Here is a 24,817-nt window from a genome sequence, read left to right as displayed (position 1 = left end):
GTCCATCACCAACTCCCGGAGTTTGCCCAAGGTCATGGTCATTGATTCGGTGATGCCATCCAACCATCTCATCCTCTCTCGCCCCCTCTCCTCCCACCTTCAATCTTTCCCAGCATCAGGGTCTTTTCCAATGAGTCGGCTCTTTGCATCAGGTGGCCAGAGCTCTGGAGCTTCAGCATCAGTCTTTCCAGTGAACACATCAGTCCAGACCCAGGACTGATCTCCTTTAGGGTGGACTGGTTGGATCTCCTTGCAGTCCAAGGGACTCTCAAGAGTCTTCTCCAGCACCACAATTTGAAAGCAACAATTGTTCGGCTTTCAGCCTAACTTATGGTGCAGAGTAGGTTCTCAGTAAATATTTGTTAACCTGAAGAACTAGCGCCCAGGGGCTGAGCCAGGGGCTAAAGCTATGGAGTGAGAAAGAGACAGCCCCTACCCAAGCAGAGCTTCCGGTGGGGAAAACAACTCCCTGCAAGATACAAACTCGAGCAGAAGAGTGCGTCGAGGAATCAGACACGGAGAGGGGCGCTCTGAAGAGAACAGACCTTGAATGAGGCCAGGAGTCAGAGAGGGAGGCCTCCGCGGGGAGGGAGGGGAGGAGGACCTCCCTGTTTGCTTCAGGCTCCACCGGTCCGAGTCCCAGGCTGCGCCCGGGGAACAGTCTATTTTTCTCGGCAGGTGAGGAAACTGGGGCGGATCACAACCAGAATTCAGGACTCCCACGCTCACATTTCTTCCACTTTTCTGCACCACCTTCCTCTCATCAGCAAATAAGGAGAAGGGAGGTCTGCCCGTGATAAGGCAGAGCGGGGCCCAGGCCAGGGGCTAGCAGTCGTGTCGTCGGGCATAGGTACACGGGTGCAGATGGTGTCCGGGAAGCCGCCTGAGTCAACTCTCTGCCCCCAGCCTGCTCTACCAGTTAGGCTATTCGGTTGCAAGTGACTGTGAAAGCAATTCCGAGTGACCTAAGAGAACAAGAGACTTTGGTTTGTGTCCTCAGAGAGTCGAAGTGTGAGAAAGTGACCCTAAAAGAAAGGAGAGACCTCAAAGCCGTTGCAGGACGTAGAAGAATCCCTGGGTGCCTGAATCAAAGACCCCGGAGGTGGATCCTCCTCCTTCGGACTTAGCTGGATCCACGGTCTCGAATGTTGGCGGAACCCAAGAATGTTCTGTTTCGAAGCTGTTTTCTTCTGCGTGGTGGCTTCATCCCACTCTGCATGAGGCAAGATGGCATCATTTCCTTCATCCTCATGGTGGACCGACGTGGATCAAGGTAGCCAGCTGGAAAGAAGAGGCACCTCTTCATAGTCAGACTGAAGCACTTGGATTATTCTGCTGGGCCGGTCACTGAGGCAGGGGCTTCAGAAGGCTCAGATGGGCTCAGGTCTGATAAGGGCTCTGCTCCGATATTTGAGTGTGTGAATTATATGGTCCCTCACTTGGTATGCAAAACACTTTGACGCTCAGCTTCTCAAGTCTTCAAGTATATCGTTTTTAAACTTTCTTTGAGCTTGCTCTATAATCCATGATCCCATTCTAAGGTTTCACCTGTGGTTGATCATTACTTCCAATCATGTTTTCTGATACTTCTCACCATTCGCTGGATTATTTCAACTCCAGCTTCCCATATGTTGACTCCTTAGAATGTCAGCTCCGTGAGGGCAGATACTTTTTTTTCCCCACCATTTTATATGCAGTGCCAAGAACTATGCCTGGCACAGAGCAGGCGTTCAAGAATCTCTTGGCACCTGAATAGTTGTGCAGGCCCCTGGATTCTTGGGCTCTTCTCTTTATGCCCTAATTTCCTTTCCAGATCCTGAGCCCTTGTCTTGAAACCTGATCTTTCCCTCCATCCTCTAAGGACCTTCTATTTCCTGTCCTGCAGCCTTGGTTCTGTGCCTCCTGCTGAAATTCCAAGGATAGTTACAGAGAGCCACCTGACCCTTGGACTTGGGTGAGGGAGACAGAGAGTCTGTGGACTGTAGATTGCAGGAGCTCCTGTCCTTTCTTTGACAGCCCTGGAGAGGAGGAGAGAAGGACGGCCAAGCTTCCTCTCCCCAGAAAAGGGAGATACCGGAGGAGTGCAAGGTTTACCGGATGGGCGTGTCATCCTCTGTCTAGACAGTTTCTAGGCTTGCGAGGTTGGGACCACACATCCCACCCCTCCCACACTGCCTGCCACTTGCTGAAGCTATTTCCCCTGCCTGAGGCACTCTGTCCTCCATGCCTTCTTCAGAGTCCACCCAAATCCTGTGGATTTTTCAGAACTTTGTTCCTCTTAGGCTTCTCAAACATTTCTCTGTAAGGATTCCACGCAGCCATCCCTGCCTGCCCGCAGATCAGCAGTTCCCTCTTTTTCTTCCTGTTTCTACAACACACTTAACCTCAGCTTCTAGTATCATATGTCAGTTTCCAAGTAAACGGAGGAGTCAAGAGAGGACTCTGGGGTCAGGATATCTGGGTGTAAATCTCGGGCACGCTATCTGCTTGCTTTATCAGCACAGGTGCCCTGCAGGAAACAGATGGTGCCTCCCACAGAGATGTAAAATGAATAACACAGATCTCTGGGGCCAGGGGACAGTGGGGACCATTCGCTGGAACCTGGCAAGGGCCACCCCCAGGAGCCGTGGCCTTCAGTAGAGTAATAGAGGTATATGCTCCATTCATAGCAACTGGGCAGGGAAGATACCTGGAAATTGCCCAGGCCTTTCTCTCCTCCCATCCTCCTTTCCCTGGGCAGCGTTTCCTTTAGCACAGAGCTCACTGATGTGGTCCAGCCAAGTGAACCTCCTGGGGCACAGGGAAGAGAGGAGAGGAGAGGGGGAGGGGGTCAGTCAAGGGATAACATTCAGCATCCAGGCAGCACAACCTTAGGAAAGTTCTCGAACCTCTCCATGCCCTCGGCTTCCTCACCCACAATTGGAGCATCCTAGCATGTTGATGGAGAAGGCAGTGGCACCCCGCTCCAGTACATTTGCCTGGAAAATCCTGGAGAAGCCTGGTGGGCTGCAGTCCATGGGGTCGCTAAGAGTCACACACGACTGAGCGACTTCACTTTCACTTTTCACTTTCATGCATTGGAGAAGGAAATGGCAACCCACTCCAGTGTTCTTGCCTGGAGAATCCCAGGGACAAGGGAGCCTGGTGGGCTGCCGTCTCTGGGGTCGCACAGAGTTGAACATGACTGATGTGACTTAGCAGCAGCGTTGTTGAAAGGTGTCCTGAGTTAACACAGGAAGAGTGTTTAGTATTGGCCGAGTTCTGCAATAAGCAGAATTAAATAATTAAAATTTAATTGTAATTCTTCCTCATTATTCCTTATTATTCTTTTAGGGTATTTACTGTGTTGATCTGGGCATTTCCTGTTGCAGATGACAGCCCCAATTCAGATCAGCTTAAGCAACAAAGGGCACTTGTTTGAACCTGTAACTGGCTCCAAGGTGCAACCTGGTTCAGCCCACCAACCAGCATCCTCTCTCAGGCTCCAGTTGGTAGCTGGGCTGGGCTGACCCCTTTCCAGCTCTCGGTATCCACCCTGCTGTTTCTTACTTCTCTCTCATTGGCCAGGCTTGGATCACGTGTCTGTGTCTGGGCCAATCATTGGAACTAAAGAGATGGAATGTGCTGACTGGCTCCACTGGGGTCACATGTTCTAGCCTATGTTCAAACTGCACATAAGCAGAAAAAGGGAGTGGTCAGTGCCCCCATCTGAGTTTCCCTGGTGGTCAGATGGTAAAGAATCTGACTGCAAGGCAGGAGGCCTGAGTTCAATCCCTGGGTTGGGATAATTGCCTGGAGAAGGGAATGGCTAGCCACGCCAGTGTTTTTGCCTGGAGAATTCCATGGACAGAGGACCCTGGCAGGCTATAGTTCATGGGGCCGTAAAGAGTCAGACACGACTGAGTGACGATACAGATGTGAACAAAGCTGACAAGAATCCATACCATTGGAGAAGTGCCATTCTTGTGGGGGAGCCTGACAAAAAAAATAAGTAAGATATGTAGCTGTCAGAGGTGGTAGGTGCTCCTAGGGAGGGAAGAGCTTTCTGTTTTAACCTGCAGAGGTGAAATTTGAGCAAATACCTGAAGGAGGTGAGGAAAGGGCCATGAAGAGATCTGAGTGAAGGCTCTGGGCAACGAGAACAGTGCATTCAAAGGCCCTGGGGTGGGGACATGCCTGGCTTGGGCAAGGAGCAGCGCAGGTGCTATGTGGCCAGAGTCAAATGGGTAAGGGAGGCGGGGAGTGGAGGTGACGAGGTCAGAAGGGGGTGGACAGAAGGCATAGGGTCTTCCAGGCCTCTTGGAGGGCTTGGGAGTTTTATCTGGCATGAGATGGGAGCCCTGGAGGGCTCTGCTGTGGAGGAAGACAAACTTTTGTCTTTAACAGGATCCTTCTGCCTGCTTGATAGAAGGAGCTGATTGTGGAAGCAGGGAAACAGGCTGTCGTAACCCAGACAGGGTTACCCTGCCACGTAACCCTAAATACTTATTTGTAAAGTGAGTGCAGGGAGACCTACGTGCTCTGGCTCTCTGGAGCACGTAGGAGGTCCCCAGCCCTGGGACAGGGGCTCTGGGTATCTCCACATCCCAGTTCCCTTTCTTCTCACCTCCAGTCCGATCAACTCCTGCTCCTGCTTCTGCTTCCTCCTTTCCCGCTGCCTCTCCTTGGGCTGTCCGACTGCTCTGAACTCTTCTCAGCCATTGTTGAGTTTGGGGATCCTCAGAGGAAAGCAGCCATGTGGGTCTTCCCGGACAGGCCTGCGTGAGGGCCCAAAGGATGATACTGAGACCTGCTCCTCTCTGCAAATCAGATAAATCCAGAAGCAGGAGTGCTGTTTCTGAACACTCAGGGCATTCGGCTTTCCCAGTGATGTCTTCTTGGGCCGATTTGGCTTTGCCAAGGTCTGTGAGAAAGACACAGGATGAAGAGCAGGAAGGGAATCCAGCTGGTGGGAATAAGCAGAAGGGTCCGAGGGATGGACAGAGTGTCACTCAGCTAGGGTTGTGCAGATTCACCAGATATGCTCTCACTTCAGCTTCTCTGAATCTTTACTAAGAAGGAGAAAAATGGAGGCAGAATCCCTTGTGTCATTTTAATTGATTTCTCTAGCATCCAGAGAGATGCTGGCCCCAGGCCAGGGGAAGTGGGAGCTGGGGGAATTCATCAAAAATCGACCCACTGATGACTTGAGCTGATGAAGTAATTAGCTCCTGTTATTCTCTGATCCCTGGTCGTGGAGTTTTGACTCCCATCCAAAGGATCAGCCTCCTGGCTGGAAGGTTAGAGATGCCTGGGAGCAGAGAGGAACAGCCTGAGGGTCCCAGGAAGAGTCCAGTATCCGCCAGCTCCACCCACCATCTGGTCCAGGGCCCCTGTTCCTCCATATCACAGGCCCAGAGCCAAAAAAGACCCTCCAAGGGCACCTGGCCTCCTGCTGCTTCAGAGGCAAATGAGGAAACTGAGGTTGGGAGACCTTTAGAAAGTTACTCAGAAATCTTCCAGGAAGTTCTTGTTGAGCTGCTGACTCCATCCAGACTGGTTTTGAACCCCATCTCTGCCCCCTGTTTGGCCATATGATCTTGGGAGAGTGCTTTCATTATAATTCTCTGTGCCTCAGCCTCCTCATCCAGAAAATGGGTATAATATCGATGGGCATATATGCTTATTAAACAAGTTGATATGTTTAAAATGAGAGTTGCTGTTTGTAGGGTTTCCCTTAGAAATTCTCTCACTATTATCACTCAATGTCCATCTGAAGGAACATAAATGTGCTTTTTTTTTAAATTTAACTGTAGTTGATTTATACTATTGTGTTAATTTCAGGTGTACAGCTTCAGATTCTTTTCCACTATAGGTTGTAATAAGATACTGAATATAGTTCCCTGTTATGGAGAGTAAACCCTTGTTGTTTATTTCATGTATAGCGGTGAGTATCTGTTAATTCTACACCCCTAATGTGTCCCTGCTGCTAAGTCACTGCAGTCGTGTCCGACTCTGTGCGACCCCATAGATGGCAGCCCACTAGGCTCCTCTGTCCCTGGGATTCTCCAGGCAAGAACACTGGAGTGGGTTGCCATTTCCTTCTCCAATGTGTAAAAGTGAAAGTGAAGTTGCTCAGTCGTGTCCAACTCTTAGTGACTCCATGGACTGCAGCCTACCAGGCTCCTCCATCCATGGGATTCTCCAGGCAAGAGTACTGGAGTGGGGTGCCACTGCCTTCTCCATAAAGTGTCCCTAACCCCTCCCATTTCCCCTTGGGTAACCGTAAGTTTGTTTTCTATGTCTGTGAGTCTGCTTCTGTTTTGTGAATAAGGTCATTTATATCAGTTTTTTAGATTCCGCATTAAGTGATACCAAATGGTCACTGTCTTTCTCTGACTTGCTTCGCTTAGTACGACAATCTTCAGGTTCATCCTAGTTGCTCCAAGTGGATCGCTTCCTTCTTTTTTGTGACTGAGTGGTATTGCACGGTCAGAGAAGGCGATGGCACCCCACTCCAGTGTTCTTGCCTGGAAAATCCCATGGACGGAGGAGCCTGGTGGGCTGCCATCGATGGGGTCGCATAGAGTCGGACACAACTGAAGCGACTTAGCAGCAGTAGCAGTATTGCCCGTTATAATAAATCCCACATCTGTTTTATCCATTCATCTGTCGATGGACATTGAGGCTGTTCCCATGTCTTGGCTACTGTGAACAGTGATGCTACGAACATAGAATGCATCTTTTTAAATTATGGTTTTGTCCAAGTGTATGTCCAGGAGCAGGATTGCTGGATCATATGGTAACTCCTTTTTAAGGTTTTCAGGAATTTCCATACTGTTTCACACAGTGGTGCAGCAATTTACATCCCCACCCACAGTACAAGAGGGTTCCCTTTTCTCCATGCCCTCTCCAGCATTTATTTTTTTGCAGATTTTTGATGATGGCCATTCTGGAAAGTATGAAGCGATACCTCATTGTAGTTCTGATTTGCATTTCTCTAAGTTAGCGACACGAAGCGCCCTTTGATGTGCCTCTTGGCCATCTGTGTGTCTTCTTTGGAGAAATGTCTACTTAGGTCTTGTGCCCGTTTTGTGATTGGGCTGTTTGCCTTCGTTGTTCAGTCATCACGTCGCGTCTGACTCTTCGCGATCCCATGGACGCAGCACGCCAGGCTTCCCTGCTTGCTTTGTGAATGTCCATTTTAGCGGGCCAACTGGTATACCAGTTAAGCACACATTTCAAGTGCAAAGCACAGAGCAGTCTTCTTTCTTTCCCGAAGAGGGGTGGGACATGGACTGATAACATGATTCGAGGACCCCCTCCCATGACCTGGGGTAATTCGAGGACCCCCTCCCATGACCTGGGGTAATTCGAGGACCACTAGAATCTTCGGCATGTCTCCTGTGAACGCTCTCAAGCCTCCCATTACCTCCAACACAAGTCTCCCGGTGGTGCTAATGTGCTTTGTTGCCTTTCAACACCTGCTAATTTCCCACAGAGAGACAGTGCAGATGTGGGAGCCGCCAGCCCAGGGCTCAGCTTAGAGCATTAAATGTGAACCAGAAGCTGTCAGATGGGGCAGCCCGATTTCTGCTCTCTTTGACTTTGTGTGGTTAGTTCTACAGGGAAGGGACATGGCTGTTTTATTTATCCTTGGGTAGAAAGTTTTCTTTTTCAAAATACTGTGCTTATGCCTTTTTTAAAAAGGATTCTTTTGATGTGGACCATTTTTAAACTTACTGAATTTGTTACAAATATTGCTTCTGTTTTATGTTTTGATTTTTTGGCCGGGATGCATGTGGGATCTTAGCTCACAGACCAGCAATTGAAGCTGCAGCCCCCGCATTGGAAGGCAAAGTCTTGTCTAAGTTGCAGGAAAAAGCCATGCGTCTGAGAGCAATTGGGAGCATGGGGGAGAGGTGGGCAGGGACTGGACGCCCCCACCCCCCCACCTCATAAGGCTTGTTGGGAGTTTGCATTTTGTACCCTGAGCCCTGAGAAGCCAGGGGAGGGTCTGAACAGGTGAGTGACAGGGCTGGGACTAAGGTGAGCTGATCACCTTGCACCTGTCCACCTGGAATGAGAGCCCCTTCAGACCTGGAGCCTGAGAACCTCCCTGGTCTCGCCTTACCCAGGCCTTGTGAGTTGCATGTTTGGATCTGAATTTTAGGAAGACCCTGCTGGCTGCCTCTGAGAGGATGGAGGTGGGAACAGCGGGTTAGGGAGGAAGTGAGATTCCCCGTAGGCAGCTGGTGCCATCCCCGGGTGGGGTCACACAGGCCACACACCCCCCACTGTGGACCCTGGCATCCTCGATGAGTTCCCTGAGCCCTGGCTTGGGGCGAGGCAGGGTTCCCCGCGACAGCAGGGGCAGACGGAGTCCTTCAAGGTCGCGGGGACGGTGACTCAGGCCGACAAGCTTGGTTTCCTCCCAACTCGTCTGCTTGCCCGCTCTTTCTCTCGTTTTAAATAGATGAGACCAAAAGGTCTATATCTGGACAGGAGTTGAAGGCTCATTTCCTCAAGAAGTAAAAAAAAAAAAAAAAAAAAATGACTGCAGAGAGCAAAGAGCACAGCGAGATCTGAGACCTGCCTGAGACCAGTTTAGCCACCCTGTCTTCCTTCTCCCGCCCTTTGCTGGTGACCCCATCTGACCCGCAGTCAAGGGGCTGACCAGGATCACGGGGGACTGTGACACTTCTCCTCCCTCAGCTTTTGAGCTCTCAGTTTTCTCTGTTGTCATTTTGTTTTGCAACTTAAAACCAATATGGACATCTTACCCTATCACAGGACCTATTGACAGGGGACCTTTGTGAACACACTCCACCTTGGGTTGAGTTCTTCAACAGCCATATATCCACGTTTTATTCCTGGGGAAACTGAGGTTCCTCACTGGCTTATTGATGAGGAGACCCCAGCTGGTGAGTGATGGAGCCAAGACTGAGATACAGAGTCGCCTAGCCCACAACATCAGCCTGGCTGGTCCAGACCCATCCCCGAATCACATGCTACCTGAGAGCTAGGGATGCATCCGCTCATCTCTGCATCCTCCGTGGCGCTTGGCACTGGCAGAGAAGAGATGACCAGAAATGTCTGCTCTCCCAGGCTTTTTCCTTTCCTTTCACTGGGGGGTGATTTCTCTTGCATTGGTCGGAGGGTTGGCAGGCAGGCTGACTACCTGACTTGGGACCTGGGCTCACACAGACACATCCAGAGGACGGCTGAGTCCAGGGGAGGAATGCTGTCTGCAGAGTGGTATCCAGAGGCTTTCCTGCCAGCCTCTTCCCTGAGCCAGTTACAAATTTTTCTTGGAACTTTAACTGAATGGGGTGTTTGCTCCGCTGTAGCTATCGCTGATCAAAGAAGCTCTTGCTGCCCCTGCCAGAAGCCATCGAAGAAATCATGATACAACCTGGGGCCTAATCCGCTTCCTCTTCCTCTAGGTCCGTGAGTAGAGAGGGAAGAGAAACAAACCCACGGAGCACAGCTCCAGTCTCCTGCACCCCTCCAGAAGCAAGGGGATCCCCGGAAACGTAACATGGCTCCCGCCGGCGTCCTGCTTTGCTTGCTGTCTGCAGCGGTCTTCTCTCTACTGGACGGAAGTGCGGCCTTCCTGTCCCACCACCGCCTGAAAGGCAGGTTTCAGAGGGATCGCAGAAACATTCGTCCCAACATCATCCTGGTGCTGACGGACGACCAGGACGTGGAGCTCGGTAAGCGCCCAGCTGCTGGCAGGCGGCATTCCCCAGGCTCACTGTGCTGGGTCTCGGGCCCCTGATGCAGATGCTCGGGTTGACCCTGCAGAGTTCATGTCTAATGGACTGAACCAAGTCCCAGGGGTGGCCCCGCACATGGGGCTGCACAGCTAGGTCCTCAAGGTTAGGGGTCTCCAACCTTTTCCTAATGAGAACCATTCCTAGATTCCTCCAAAAGTCTAAGGAAAAGAGATGTTAAGACCAGTTGATGACTTGTTGTCCAGTTTCTACTGAGAACCTACCACATTCCAGGGCATATTCTAGGACCTGGAACTTCAGTAATGAGTGAGGCAGGCACCATCTCTAGTCTCATGGAATGTGGGAGAGAGAGAATCAAGGTCATTGCTAGTTCATATGGAAGATCATTTCAAGAAGGGAGAAACGTTCTGGGGTAACTGTAGAGGATCCAGGCTTGCAGTGATGGTTGGAGCTACTTTGGATTAGTAATCAGGGGGTGCCTCTCAGAGGAGATGATACTTGAGCTGATGCTGAACAAAAAGGGGAAGCCAGCCTGGAGAGTATGTGTGTGTACAAACACACCTGCAAATGTGCGCCCCTGTACCACCCATCTTAACAGGTGGCACCAGTCCTAACCCAGGGAAGGGTGGGCTCAGCCTTCCTTGGTGACATCTCGGGAAAGGGAGGGTGGCCGCTATAGCTAGTGACCTGACTCAGTTTACAGGGATGGTGGTTTAGGAGGGTGGAGATGGTTGCCTCTCATCCTGAACTGTTTCCCCTCTGGTCCTGTGGACTCCAGGTAGAGCAGGTGAGGAAACGGGCCGTTGCTGTGATTTATAGCAGGATGCCCTCCCTGATCCCTCACACAGCCCCCTGCTCCTGCGGTCGTGTCCTTGCTTCACTGGGTAAACCCTCCTGGCCTCCTCCCTCTCCCTCCTAAGGGAGTCCCTGGGCTCCTCCACCCAGCTGGACACCTTCTTCTTCACGAGGCACCTCTCACCACATTTTCACTCACGTGAGAAGTCTCCACCCACGAGCCCACCAGGAGTGAGGCCCCCAGAGTCAACCAGCTGGACCTTCTGCTCCTGGGCTCAAATTCCACGTACATTTCCAGCTCACCTTTGGGGGTCTCTCTCAGTGTCAGCCCTGTTTCTCCTTTACTTATGTCTTCTCTCCCTTCGAATTCACTGATTTTAGCATTTCCGTTTCTCCACATTAAACCCCACACAGCGCTACCCTTCAGATCTATCAAGTGAGGCACAAATGCAAATCACATAAGTAATTCTAAATTTCCTAGTGGCTACACTTTTTTTTTTTTTGAAGAAAAAAAGTAAAAAGCTGAGGAAGTTAATTTTTTTTAAAGACCCAATATATCTAATTTATTGTCATCTTAACATGTAATCAATATAAAAACATCATTAATGGCATAGTTTACATTTTTTTATTGCTTTTGAAATCTGGCATGTACACCTGAAGGACAGCTCAGGACCAGCCCCCTTTCCAGTGCTCAGTAGCCATGTGCGTCTGCCATACTAGACAGCATACAAGCCCCTGTGTGTTCTCCTCATCCTATAAATTGGATATCCCCCTCTTACTAACAGTGATGATGATAGACATGGTAGTCAATACCACCTTGTACTGTGAAAATCTGGGGCAAAGCCTTCCAAGCACAGAGTACATCATGTGCAAAGGCCCTGAGGCAGGACCAAGGGGATAGATGTGGCCAGAGCCTGGGGAAGGGTCATAACATGCCCCTGGAGAGAAGGAAGGGAGCCAGATTGTGGAGGCTCCCGTGGGTTGTGGTGAAGAGTGCCACAGTTGACCAGGTGAGGGGTAGGCTTTTAGCTTCTATCCACAGTCAAAGGAAAATTAAATATTGGCCGTGGCAACAGATTTAAAGGTTGACCAAAAAAGCCTTTGCAGTCAAACATAACATTGTGGTGATGACCCAAATGCAAACCTACACCGTTTTTGAAATCAGTCTTTTAAGCACCAAGAAAAGGTGATTTATATGCATCCAAGCCACTCCTTTTTAATGATTTGCATTAATGATCACAAGTATAGATGTTATTCAGGGAGCTGATTGGTACAAAAACAATTTGGAGCCAGAAGCAATCATAGCCTAGGGCTTTTATTGACAGTTTGACGCATAGGATACCTGTTTCTCAAACCAGTCAATCCTAAAGGAAATGAACCCTGACTATTCATTGGAAGGACTGATGCTGAAGCTCCACTGCTTTGGCCACCTGATGCAAAGAGCTGACTTACTGGAAAAGACCCTGATGTTGGGAAAGATGGAAGGCAAAAGGAGAAGGGGGCAGCAGAGGATGAGATGATTAGATAGCATCACTGACTCAATAGACATGAATCTGAGCAAACTCAGGGAGATAGTGGAGGACAGAGGAGCCTGGCATGCTGTAGTCCACTTGGTCTCAAAGAGCTGGACACGACTTAGTGACTGAACAACTCCCCAGCAGCATTTAGAATGAGCCAAATTTGATAACCGTGGGGAGCCTATAGAATGTGGCCATGGGGCTGTGAGTTTTGTTTCTGGCAGAATTCTGCGAAGAGCACTCACAGGCAGCACCTGACCTCAGCGCACCTTGGTCATGCCTCGTGGGGTCCCTCAAGCTGTTTCCATCAGAGTTATGTTGAGAATTCAAGACTCCCCGGACGCTTATTCATGCATCCAATAGATATTGATTAAGTGCACTGTGCTGGGAGGAGAGGGGCTGGGGGAGGATCCCTCCAGCTGAAGAGAACAGGAAAGGCAACGACAAAAATGAGCCCGGTGGGTCAGGACAGAAAGAAGGCCTGTGAGCTGGAGCAGTGAGAGCCGGGGTATAAATGGAGAGAGATGAGGCCAGGTTGCGTGGGACCTTGTCGTCATGGTGATGATTTTGAGGTTTATTTGTAGTGGAATAGACACGAGATGGGGCTGACCTGACTTAGGTTCCAGTAGGATCCCTCTGGCTGTTATGCTGAAATTAGGTGCCAGTAGAAGGACAGGACCGTAACAGGGCAGGCGAGGATGGGAGCTGGGACCAGGGCAGGAACACGGAATCCGGAAGATGTGTGTGAATGGGTGGATGGGTCGGGGACTGAGGACAAAAGGGGATCCTAGATTTTTGACCTGAACCAAGGTTAGTGATTGAACATCCACTCTTAGGAGCACTGAATTTTTGCTGCAGCTGCGTGATCTCAGTCTCCTGTCAGAATCTGATTGTAGGTTTGCACCTGTGACTCGAACAAAGCGTATACAGACATAAGGAAAGGAGCTTCGGGCATGATGAGGACGTGGAGAGAGGAAAGCAGAGAAAACCAGGGCGAACTTAAAATGCCTAGATCCCTCCTGTTCCTTTGAATGCAGAGACTGAAGCCTAGAGAAACAAAGTCACTAGTCCAAGGCCACACAGCTAGGATGTGGCCAAATAAGATTTGAACCCAGAGCCTATGGTCTTAACCACAACTCTACTTAACCCATCTCTTGGGATGGCTATTGAGTTGTTTCTGGATTGGGAGTGGGTTTGTTAGTAGCTTGCACTGTTACCAATACTGTTGTCAAAGAAAACTATTTTTTTTAATATTTGCTTATTTGCTGTGTCAGGTCTTAGTCGTGTCATGCGGGACTTTTGTGGTTCCCCACGGGCTTCTCTCGAGTTGGGGCGTGTGGGGGTCTAGAGCACACAGGCTCAGTAGTGGCGGCACTCAGGCTTACTTGCCCCCCAGCATGTGGGATCTTAGTTCACTGACCAGGGATCGAGCCCATGTCCTCTGCACTGGAAGCCAGATTCTTAACCACTGGACCGCCAGCGAAGTCCTCAAGAATGTCTTTATACGTGCATCTTTGCGTCGGCGAGCAAGGATTTCTGAAAGATGAATTCCAGGAAGTGGAATTTGCAGTGGGTTTGGAGCCCTCATGTTCAGTGACATCTGTCAGTTTCCTCCCTTGGCACCCACTTGCCCAGATCGGTCTTCCCTTCCATGAAGGAGCCAGTCCCTCCAGCAGCGTTTGGAGGAGGCTGTGCTGCTTTCAGGAGGTGAGGGTGGTTGGGGGGGGAGGGTGGGCTTTTTATAAACCACCAGACAGACCCAGATCAATAATGCATGCTCCCCAAAAGGCCAGCACATTATCTCACAGTCAGCAACAACTGGCACGCGGAGGGTGGTCCTAAAAAATTTATCATCTGCTATTTTCTGCTCATCCAGGCGGCAGTTCTGACAGTTCTCGGGGCTGGAGCCTTCTCGACTAAGATAATTCCAGGCTTTCTTCCAGTCCCGGGGCGGAGAAGAGCCGTCCATCCTAATTAGGGTCTGGATGAGAGACCTGGTATGGGACACAGCACAGAAGAGGGGCTCTTCCTGCCTCTGAATTGATTGTAAGGGGGGTGCTGGATCTTGATTTTTTTCTTTCCTTTTTCCCTACGTGCATTTGACGTGCCTCCCTGAGTGGTCACTCGGAAGTGTCCATTGCCAGGGGGCCAGGTTCTAGGACATATTGGTCAGAAAGTGGCCTCCACTATCAGTATATTTTGGGGGGCAATCCCTGTGTTTGGATGACTCTTGGAGATCGGTAGGGTCTTGGCTGCCATCTTCACCGGGAGGGTAGAACAAGGAGAAACGTACGGGAGCCAAGGTCTCATTTGCATGGTGTCCTTCAAATAGGCCTTGAAACCGGTGGAATCCGCCTGGGTTTCTGGTTTAATTCAATCCAGACAAACCCTTGGTGAGCCTCCAGGGCTGGGACAGGCTCTGAGACACCAAGATGAGTTGGACACGGTCCTTGCCTGGAGCAAGAGAATATTTGCAACATCCCAGAGCCGTCTGTTCTATTACTTGAACTGGACTTACTTTTTGAAGCTTAAGTATTATTTGAAAAGGAAGCTTTAATTATGACTGTACATGGAAAACTAGTATTCACTGCCTGCAGTAAAAGGTCACTGCAAAACCAAGTCTAATAAGAACAGGAGTGTTTTTCTATTTCGGCAAGATGCTGCCTCCCATGGGGCTGAGGCCAGGATGGCTTTGTTATAAAAGGTGATGGGCAGTTTTGAGAGAGGAGTTCAAGGGGAAGCAGCCCCTCCCTGAGACCTTCTCCTTGACCTAATCAGCAGGATGGTGACTGGAAAAGAGAAGAATTTTCTGGAGTCTGATCACAGGTTTTGAATGTTGGGGCCTGTCTTATATGGGTACCACCTGGCAGTAACTCTTGTGTCTGAGGGTTACAGAAATAGTCAGGCTGCAGATATCAGGCACTGATGCTTCACTGCCCATTCTCCTGGAGGTCCACACCAGGTAGGAACAAGTGCCTTTCAGAGACCTCCTCAGTTTGCTGGGTTTCAGGCGTGGCACTCATGACTACGTGAACTGGGGATCAGATGTTCACCTTCAAAAGAAGCCTTTGTCTCTCGGAATATCTTTCAGTGAAAATACTCCAATAGAGATGTAAAGATGAGAACTCTCTAGCGAAACAGCCGGGTTCAAACTCTCATTCTGCTGCTGACTGTGTGGCCTTGAGAAGGTTACTTGGCCTCTCTGTGCATCTGTTTACTCATCTGGAGGAAGATGATCTATGAACCTAACCTTCTTGGTGAGGACTTACTATCCTGGAGCCCCAGGGATGGGGCCAACCCTCACATGAACCACGAAGGCTGGGAGAGGGAGGGAGGAGTGATACCCTGAAATAAAGTGTCGAGAGCTGGCGCCAGAGGCGGGCAGGACGGCTGGAGTGCTGTCAAGTCCAGAAGATGCCCACGGCCCCCACATAGGGCTCCCTCTGAAGCCAGGTACCCAAAGGGCGGACCAGACTCATCCATTCAGGGAGATGTGTATTGAGTACCTAGAGGGTGCCAAGCGGGATCCAGCAGCCAATGAAATAGGCAGAACCTCTGCTCTCAGGGAGCTTACATTCTAGGGTAAGAGTTCATTTAAAAGATATGTAAAATATGTATTGGATTGGCAAAAAGTCATTTGGGTTTTTAAGAACACCATATGGACAAACCCAAATGAACTTTTTGGCCAACCCAATAATAGATAGTAAAAAGCTGTCAGAAGAAAACAAGGGAAGTCAGCAAGGAGGGGAGGGAAAAGGGAAAGCTGTGATTTTTATGTTGAGCAGCATCACTGAGAAGGGGGTATCTGGGCAAAGAAGGTTAGGGAATATGAGTCAAGGGAAGAGCTCTTTCCCCCAGGAAGAGCGTTCCAGGCAGAGAGCAGTGGGTGCAAAGGCCCTGAGGCAGAAGCAGTCCAGGCAGGCTCACAGAGCAGCAGATGGGAGGCCAGTGTGAGCGCAAGAGCCAGGGAGAGGCGAGGTCTGAGCAGCTATGGATGGTGGTGGCAGAGCGGCCAAGGCAGGGTCTTTGCACCAGGGGGAGGGCTGTGACTTTCCAAGTGACAGGGACACTAGGGAAGGACATTAACATCATGTGACCTCTGTGTTCATTTTAACCTTTCGGCTACTTTGTGGAGAAGAGACGGAAGGGGTGCAATCAGAGCAGTGAGGGGCCTGCTGCAATGGTCCAGGCAGGAGATGGACCCCGTCAGAAGGCTACTGCAGGGGTCCAAGCACAAGGTCGTGGCGGCTCAGACCAGAGCAGGCAGAGTGGTCAGACACCACCCAGAGTTAGAGGGTGGCGCTGACAAGATGTGCTAGGGATCTGATGTGGAGTGGGAGAGGAGTCCAGAATAACGCCAAGGTTTTGGCCTGAACATCTGGTGGGGCTTGGGGGTGGGGGATGGATTGTCTATTTACAGAGATGGGGAAAGCTATCTAGAGCGCAGTTCTAGAGTCCAAGGCTATCAACCTTTAGAGTCAGAAGTTCAAGTGCGGAGGCCCAGGCCTGGGTGGGCCAGGAATGGGGGTGGTGGGGGTGGGAATTACATGCAGATCATGTGCCAGTTCGTGCTTTCCTGGGTCAGAGACCCTCACCAGATGCTCAGAGGGGCCAGTGATCCTGCAAATGGCAAGCCTGCAGCCTGGAGGGCTGTCTTATGGGAGAGCTTGACTTGAGAAAGCAGCTCTGGAGGGCCTCTGGCCAGGCACTTGTTTGCCTCTTTCCATCTGTGAACACAAGGAAACCACACCCTGTGCTGCAGACTGATATTCAGAAATCAATTCTAAATTGCAGGCTTGGGTGCTCTGCAGGAGCCAAATGGCTGGAAGCTTAGGATAGTGTGCCCAGATTCCGGACACCAGATCGGTGGTAACTTCCAACACAGCCTCTCCGAGATACCAGCTCCTGACATTCCTGCCGCTGCTCACTGGTGTTAGAAAAACATGTGGATGCAGGTCATTGAGGAGGAAGAGAGACTTAGTTGGACCCACCCTGGTGTTCAACTTGCCAAGCACATTCCTGCAAGATCTTTTTTAAATTCAGCACCATTTAGGAGATCACTTAAATTTTGGAAGCTAAGTGTATCAGGATTAGGTTTGGCTGCCAGTGAAAGAAAATATAAAATAACAGTGGCTTAAACAAGACAGAATTTTGCTTCTTAATCACATAAAAATGTCTGGAAGTTGGCTGTTCAGGGCCAGCTGGGTGGCTTCAAGGATATAAGGGACCCAAGCTCCTTCTCTACTTTTGTATCCTATTCTTCTTACGGTGTGGCTTCCATCTTTAAGGTCACCTTCGTGACTCAGAATAGCTGCCGGATCTCCAGCCATCACAGCCATATTCCAGATAGCGAGGAGGAGGAGGCAGAAGGAAAGAGAATGGACCTTTAAGTCAAGTCAGCTCCCTTTACTCATCCCAGACATCACCTACAACACAGACAGAACTTATTTAATTAGTCACATGATCTCAGCAAGAAATACAGGACACATTCAAACCTAGATTTTTCAATGAGGGTTTAACTTTTTGCTAAGGGGTGAGCAAGTGTGGATAAATCACTAATGATAGGGTAGCACTCGAGGTTAGTTAGTAACAGTGGGGTCATCTCTACTCCAAGACCAAGGAGGTTAGGGCTGCAAATGGTTACTGGAATCCTTAAGACATAGGTCCACTCAATGGGAATTATCACCCTCTGTTGACACCAAGGGAGTGAGATGGAGGAATCTAGACCCTCATCTTAGCGCTTCCTTTTGCTGATCTCCTGCCAGGGCCCCCCATCAGCCAAACTCAGCCAAAGCCAGACTATAAAGCCACTAGTGGGTACAGCCCATCCAGGTCAGATCCCTGGGCTGGAAAACTAAGCCGAAGGTGGATCCAGAAGGTTAAAGGGAGAACCACTTCCGCTGCAAGAGAGTCTAGGAAATGCAGTTTCCTAGCGGGTGTGTTGAAGATTAAAATCAGGGTCTGTTAATAAGAAAGAAGGGGAAACAGATGTTGGCGGACAACCTGGGGTCTCAGCCACACCAGAGATCAGGAGCGGGGGTCCCAGGAAGGGGCAGCAACTCCAGCGGTGGATGTGGTTATGTGATGGGCACCCTGAGAAGGAGATGTTCGCTGGAAGCCTGGGGGAGAAACATCCCAGACCGGATGTTAAGCACTTCAAGGAGGGCAGCTGGACCTGGGGAGGGAGAGGGGAGAAGGATAGGGGTGAGGGCAGGGAAGAGATGAGGAAGGTCTGGATTTTATTCTCAGGCCAATGGAAAGTGACTGAAATGTTCTGAGCAGGTCAAGCACGCATGCTTCATGCTTTCAGTGGCTCTGGCTGCCGGTGGAGAAGTGGGGGGCAGGAACAGAATCTGATAGACCAGTTGTCCCAGTGGGAGGTGATTGGGGGTGCTGCTGAAGGGAAGGGAGTAAACGAGCAGGTTTTGTTTTGAAGGTCAGCACGCCTTGTTGATGGAGTACAAGTGGGAGGGGAGGGAAGGAGAATCAAGGATGACTGAGGTTTTTGGCTGAGCTCTGGGGCAGATGGTGGTGCCGTTTACCGAGATAGGAGACTGGGGGAGGAGGGATGGGTTTTCAGACTTGGGACAGACGTCAGCTGCTTTGCCAACATCACCCACCAGGACGGTGGCTGGGTGACTGACTCTAGCCCACCCTGAAAAATGCGCAGAACACCTTGGAGAGGCTGCCTCATTGAGGCAATGGCCTCTGGCAGGGGCAGCAAGTTGGAAAATTATTAGCAAGAGGGATGTTTCTGGGTGGAGCTCCTCAGAGCGGAAATTGCCAGTCATTGCTGAGCACCATTGTTATACCCATGACCTGCCCTGCCCCAGGGCACCTCCCCTCCATTGAGAAAGCCTGAGCTGGAATTTTTTCCCAGAAGCTTCTGCTGGCTCTGGTTTGCAGATTTTTCTGCAAATACTGCATGATTTTTCTCATTTTTTTCAGTCTAGTGTTCATTAACGAAATTCCAATTCTGCCTCTTCAACATCTGCTTCAGCGGATTTTGGGGTTAAGAACCAGTTTTAAGCCTTGGATTTTTATCGATGAAATCAAGAATAATATTTAATTTTATTTTGTAATTTCCAAGGGTTAGGAATGGTTCCTCCTCTGCCACCACCATGAGGAAACCTCGTCTGAGAAGCAGGTCCCAGGAATCCAGGGGATTTTTCTGGATTGAGTTGCAGGCACAGCAGTTGTTGCCAACTGACAGCAGTGAGAACTCTCCAACAGGAGGAGGGGGATCAAATGTAACTGCTCGGGAGGCAACGGGGTCCCTGGGCCGGAGGTGGCCTCTGATTGCTGCTGTCTGTTTCCCAGGCCTTCCCCTCACCCCGCTGCTGGGGACAGAGCACTTCTGGGGCCATTGATCTGATGGGGCCCAGCCTGATGTGGCCGTTCAGCAGGTGTTGCCACGAGCTGGCAGCTCACAATCTGAGCCAGTGACAGTGCGGTGATTCCAGGACACTCAAGGGCCAGCTGAGGGCCAGTCAAGGACTGTCGCTTAAATTCCAGCCTGGCAGGTGGCCACCAGCGGCTGGAGGCTGGTACAGGACGCACGTGCTTCCCCACCTGTGGCCTGAGCTCATAGCCCCCCAGCCCCTGCCTGTCCAGGGCAAGGCTCAGTTCCAGCTTTTACCCAAACCCACTACCCCCTATGCCCCCTTGAAGCCTGCTTTCTGTGGGTCTCCAGGCCACAGTGTTGCTTTGCAAGTTTACTTAGCCGATCATTTCAGCTGGAATAGAACCAGCTAACGGTTGCAAGGGCTTCCCTTGAGGGTCAGATCGTAAAGAATCCACCTGCGATGTGGGAGACCCAGGTTCGATCCCTGGGTCGGGAAGATCCCCTGGAGAAGGGCAAACCCAGTGCAGCAGGGCCAGGCCAGTACTGCGGGTGAGGGGAGTGGACCTGATGGGCGCCATGCAGACTAGAGAGGGGCCCTTCTAAAACCAGCCTTGGCTAGTCAGATCCACCCACCTGCGTGCCCATCAAGGCCACATCTGTGTATTTTCATGCTAAGCCTAAAATCCGGATTGATGTGAAATCTCCCGAATAAAACTTAAACGTTAGCAATTAATTCACATTTTTAACCACTTCCAAGCAGACCTAAATCCAACACGCAGTCAAGAGCCTGTTCTGCTGCTGCTGAGTCGCTTCAGTCGTGTCCGACTCTGGGTGACCCCCTAGGCGGCAGCCCCCTAGGCAGCAGCCCACCAGGCTCCGCCGTCCCTGGGATCCTCCAGGCAAGAACACTGGAGCGGGTTGCCGTTTCCTTCTCCAATTCAGGAAAGTGAAAGTGAAGTCGCTCAGTCGTGTCCGACTCTCAGCGACCCCATGGACTACAGTCTACAGGAGGCGCTCAATTTGTGAACTCTGTGTTACACTATATATAGTTGGGAGCTACTGTAATTTACATTTTTAAAAGCTAACATGTTTTGAGTCTTTTGTTTATGCCAGGCATTGAACTAAAGGCTTTGCATATATTTATCTCAATTAAAATTCTACAATAGTCTAGGTAAGAAATAGCAATGGTTAAACATTGATTTAAGTCAGGACCCTGGGTTGGCTAACCATGTCCCAACTCCCACAACTTTCCCAAGGAGGGTCTGACATCACAGACTGTGTTTACCTCTCATTTTAAGAAAACAAAGATCAGAAAGCGTATCTCTTAGTTATCCATCAAAACCGACACTTCCTCTATTATGCCACCCAAGTTGGGGGCTCCAGAATTTTGTCTTGGGGAGGGGCATATAGGCTGTGTCTCCTCTCAGCTGACGTAGACTTCTAGGACAGAAAATAGACGTGAGCCACGTAAGTCCCAGGAACGGCCAAAATCGGGTCATGTTTTGAAGCTTGAGAGCCCCCAGCACCTGCTGAGTCCCCAGAGATGGTGGTTGCCCTGACCCTGACCTCTAGAAGTGCACATTAAATCAGCGTTTCCCCACATGCCTTTCTATGTATGACACAGGTCATGCGCAAAATCATCTTATGTGACAGGTTGACAAACACTGATTTTTACTACTTACAAACCTCTTTTGATATGCTTCCAAAAAAAAAAAAATCTAAGTAGCACATCAAATCCAGAATTTTACATTGTCACTTGGGTTGAAAACAAAATTTTTAAAGCCACATTAAAGAAAAATTTCAAATCAAATAAATAATAGCCCTGGTGGTACACTGAAAGCCCCCCAATCCCCCTGCAGAAAAAAAAAAAAAAAGCAGTGAGAAAGGGAGCGGGCAGATGAGGGTGTGGGGGATACACCAGGCTTCTGGCAGGTGCATGGTTTGGGCACCAAAATTTAAGTCATCAGGGTGGGGAGGGGGCCTGCCCAGTCCACCGGAGTCACCGAGAAAGGTGTCAGCACCCTGGCAAGGGAGGAAGGTGTGATCACGGAAAGAAGCCGGCTGTGTTTTTGTCTGCGTGTCCGCAGGCGTGTGTTGGACCTCAGGAGTTTTGGTTGGCTGGCCTTTTTATTTCTGTGCGGCCTGGTCTTCCAGCCCCTTCCCTCCCCCTCGGAGCTGTCCATCTGCATGAGGGCTATGCCGGGCAAGGAGATGAGATCATATGCTTTCCCGTTCCAGATGTAGATTTATCGGGCCCCGTCACTGTGGCTGTTCTCATCAAGCAGGTTACGGTCCCCGAGGGGAGGCTTAACATGTCGCGCTGCTTACGCCCAGATGCGCTGTCATTTAGGGCATCGTTAGATTGTGCTCTAATAGCAGATTGACACGGCTTCCCTGCAGCCGGCTTATTTGGGCCGGGGCGGGCGCCCTGAGCAGACACGTGCAGGCAACTGTTGGAAAGAGCAGACCATTGCTCATGTGACTTGAGGGGCACGTGGCGACCCTGGTTTGGAGCCCATTACAAATAAGAAACAGTCCCGCAGGCTGTTTGCCTTTTGCCAAGGCAGCATCCAGGGCGGCTGACTGCAGGCGAATTACTCACCGGGTGGCAGACCCCTGCTTTCCAGGAGGGTCTGAGAGGCCGGGTGGGCGGCCAGCTTCGTCCTTTCCGCGGTCTCTAGAGCCCGAGCAAGGCCAAGTCCTCGTTACCGGGAACGTCCTTCTTTGCCTCGTGGTCTGGGAAGAGCAGGCAAAGGCTTCATTCTGCCTGGACTGCCCTAGATTCATGCCTTCGAGAAATATTTATTCAACACCTACTATGTGCCGGGCGCTGTCCTAGACCTCAGGGCATAGTCAGTGGTCCCAGCTCTCGTGGCGCTGACGTCTAGGGCTACAGAGAGCGTGACCAGCAAGATGAAGATGTAAATATGCCAGAGTAGTGAACTGACCGAAAAGTTCCTTCGGGTTTGCCAGCCGATGCTATGGGAAAACCCGAACAAATTTTTTGACCAACCTGAGATATAGTGTATTAGATCAACACGTGCAGAGTTGAAAACGTAAAACGTAAAAAGGAAGAGGATATGAAATACAGGCAAACAAGGGAGTAAAATTGTGGATGTGGTCAGCAGGGCAGGCCTCACGGGAAAAGAGAACAGTTTTTTTAATTAAAGTATAGTCGTTGTACAGTATTATAAGTTACAGGCAAAGTGTGTCGTGATTCACAATTTTTAAAGGTCATGCTCCGTTTATACTCATTACAAAATATTGGCTGTGTTCCCAGTGCCGTGCAGTACATCCTTGCAGTTTATCTTATGCCTAATAGTTTGTGCCTCTTAATCCCCTACCTGTACATCACCCCTCCCCCCAGGAAGAGAACTTTTGAGTAAAAACAAGGAGGGGTGAGGACCCAGGCCCTGGGATTGCTGGGGAAAGGCATCCCCAGCAGGAAGAACAGCCTGGGCAAAGGCTCTGGGGTGGGAGCAAGTTGGCAAGCGTGAGGAGAGGCAAGGACCACAGGGGGCGGGGAAGAATGGGGAGCCTAGGCCCGCAGGGGCTGCGCTCGACCTCACAGACTTTGTTCTCGGGGTGAGTGGGAGCCACGGATGATGCTGAGATGAGCCACTGCAGCTACTCCTTTGGGAATAAATGGCGAGAGTCCACGTAGGAAGCAGTGGACCTAATTCAGAGGAAACAGAATGACTGCCTGCTCAGGGAGGAGGCGACAAGACTCTTGACTGTGGGTGTCCTGTAAGAAAGGGCAGCAGGCTCTGCTGATGGGCTGGGTGTGGAAACAGAAAGATGGGACCAGAGAGAAGCCATGATTATTGCCTGAGTAACTGAAGGATGTGAGAGTTGGTCTGTAAAGAAAGCTGAGCCCCGAGGAATTGATGCTTTTGAACTGTGGTGTGGGAGAAGACTCTTGAGAGTCCCTTGGACTGCAAGGAGATCCAGCCAGTCCACCCTAAAGGAAATCTGTCCTGAATAGTCATTGGAAGGACTGTTGTTGAAGCTCCAATGCTTTGGCCACCTGATACAAAAAGCAGACTCATTGGAAAAGGCCCCAATACTGGGAAAGACTGAAGACAGGAGGAGAAGGGGCAACAGAGGATGAGATGGTTGGATAGCATCACCGACTCAATGGACGTGAGTTTGAGCAAACTCTGGAAGATAATGGAGGACAGAGGAGCCTGGTGTGCAGGAGTCCACAGGGTCGCAAAGAACCAGACATGACTTAGCAATGGAACAACAACAGACTAGGGGAGAGGGGCGGACCTCAGGGGACACCCAAGGTGTCTCTTAGCAATAACGTCACTGGGCAGACAACTGTGGGTTGTGCCAAACGCCAGCCGTTCCCTGACCCTTCCACAATTTTCACTGTGTCCGTGGGCCACTTATATTGCTATTTTTTGAAACAGTTGTCATTATTTTTTGAGAACAGGATTCTACTACCCTAAATGAGAAGCTAGCATCACTTGCCTTAAGTAGAAGGAAGGTTAAACCATGCAGTCAAGTTTAAGCTAATACGGCTGCCCACCCGGAGCTCCAAGGGCGTGGCCTCATCTCTTCCCTTTGAAATAGGAAGCGTGTGAGTGTTAAGGACATGACCACATCCCTGCACCCACCCGCGACTTTCTCCTGGAGTTGGTGTGTCCTGGAGAAGGAGTGAATGGGAATCAGTTTCCCACACTGGGGTCCCTGGCACTTGGTGACGTGACCGACCCCGAACCACTGTCCCTGCTGGTGCGTCAGCTAAAGTCACGTCCAGGATGACGTGGGGACCCAAACGACAGTCCCGGGGATGATTTGAGCCTCACTGAAGCTGAGAGTTACCAAGCGTGTAGGGACCTCCGCGCCCCTCCCGGGTTATCAGCGCCCCTGAGTGGTGTCCACTGGATGCTTCCTGGACGTGACAAGAAACCCCCACCTCCGCTGGCAAACATGCTGGGCTCAAGTCCTCCCACCCACTTCCCTGGCCCTGCAGTTCTCACCAGGCACCTAACTCCCCGCTCCTGGCTCCCTCTTCCGTTCAGTGGTTTGTGGGGAGGATTAAGTAACACGGTGCAAGCCGTGTGCCCAGCACAGTGCGTAAAGCAGAGTTAACTGTGATTGTTATGGACGTGCAGCACCACCCTCTACCCTAGGGCGGAGTTAGAGCTGTCTCAACAATCAGGTGATATTAGGAGCTGCCAAACCAGGGCCTTCAGGGACCGGCAAGTAATGTGACGGTGCAGAGCTGGTGTCAGACTCTAGAAGGTGCTGCGGAGTATGGCAGGCTCAGAGCACATCGTCTGTTAGCTGCTATTTGAAGTCAGATTTCTTTTTAAATCCACTACACACAACACATACACACAAATCATGAACATAGACCCACTTGGGCTCCTGAGTTACATGGAAACACAGAGAGTGAGATATATTTTTGTGTTAATTTAGCAGATGTTTGTTGA

The 24,817-nt window shown here is 50.5% G+C and overlaps 1 protein-coding gene across 6 annotated transcripts in view; it reads left to right on the top strand.

Annotated features, from left to right (window-relative positions):
- SULF2 (sulfatase 2) overlaps window positions 1-24,817 on the top strand; it is a 125,905-nt gene that overhangs the window by 18,013 nt on the left and 83,075 nt on the right. For all 6 annotated transcript variants that reach the window (XM_018057993.1, XM_018057992.1, XM_018057996.1 and 3 more), the window contains exon 2: window positions 9,426-9,695. In XM_018057993.1, coding sequence (XP_017913482.1) covers window positions 9,521-9,695 — 175 coding nt within the window. In that variant the 5' untranslated portion in view covers window positions 9,426-9,520. The remainder of the gene's footprint in view (window positions 1-9,425; window positions 9,696-24,817) is intronic.

This window comes from Capra hircus, chromosome 13, assembly GCF_001704415.2.
Source record: "Capra hircus breed San Clemente chromosome 13, ASM170441v1, whole genome shotgun sequence".
Classification (NCBI taxonomy): domain Eukaryota; kingdom Metazoa; phylum Chordata; class Mammalia; order Artiodactyla; family Bovidae; genus Capra; species Capra hircus.
The sequence above is the reverse complement of the archived record's forward strand: the minus strand, read 5'-3'. Positions and strand labels throughout refer to the sequence as shown.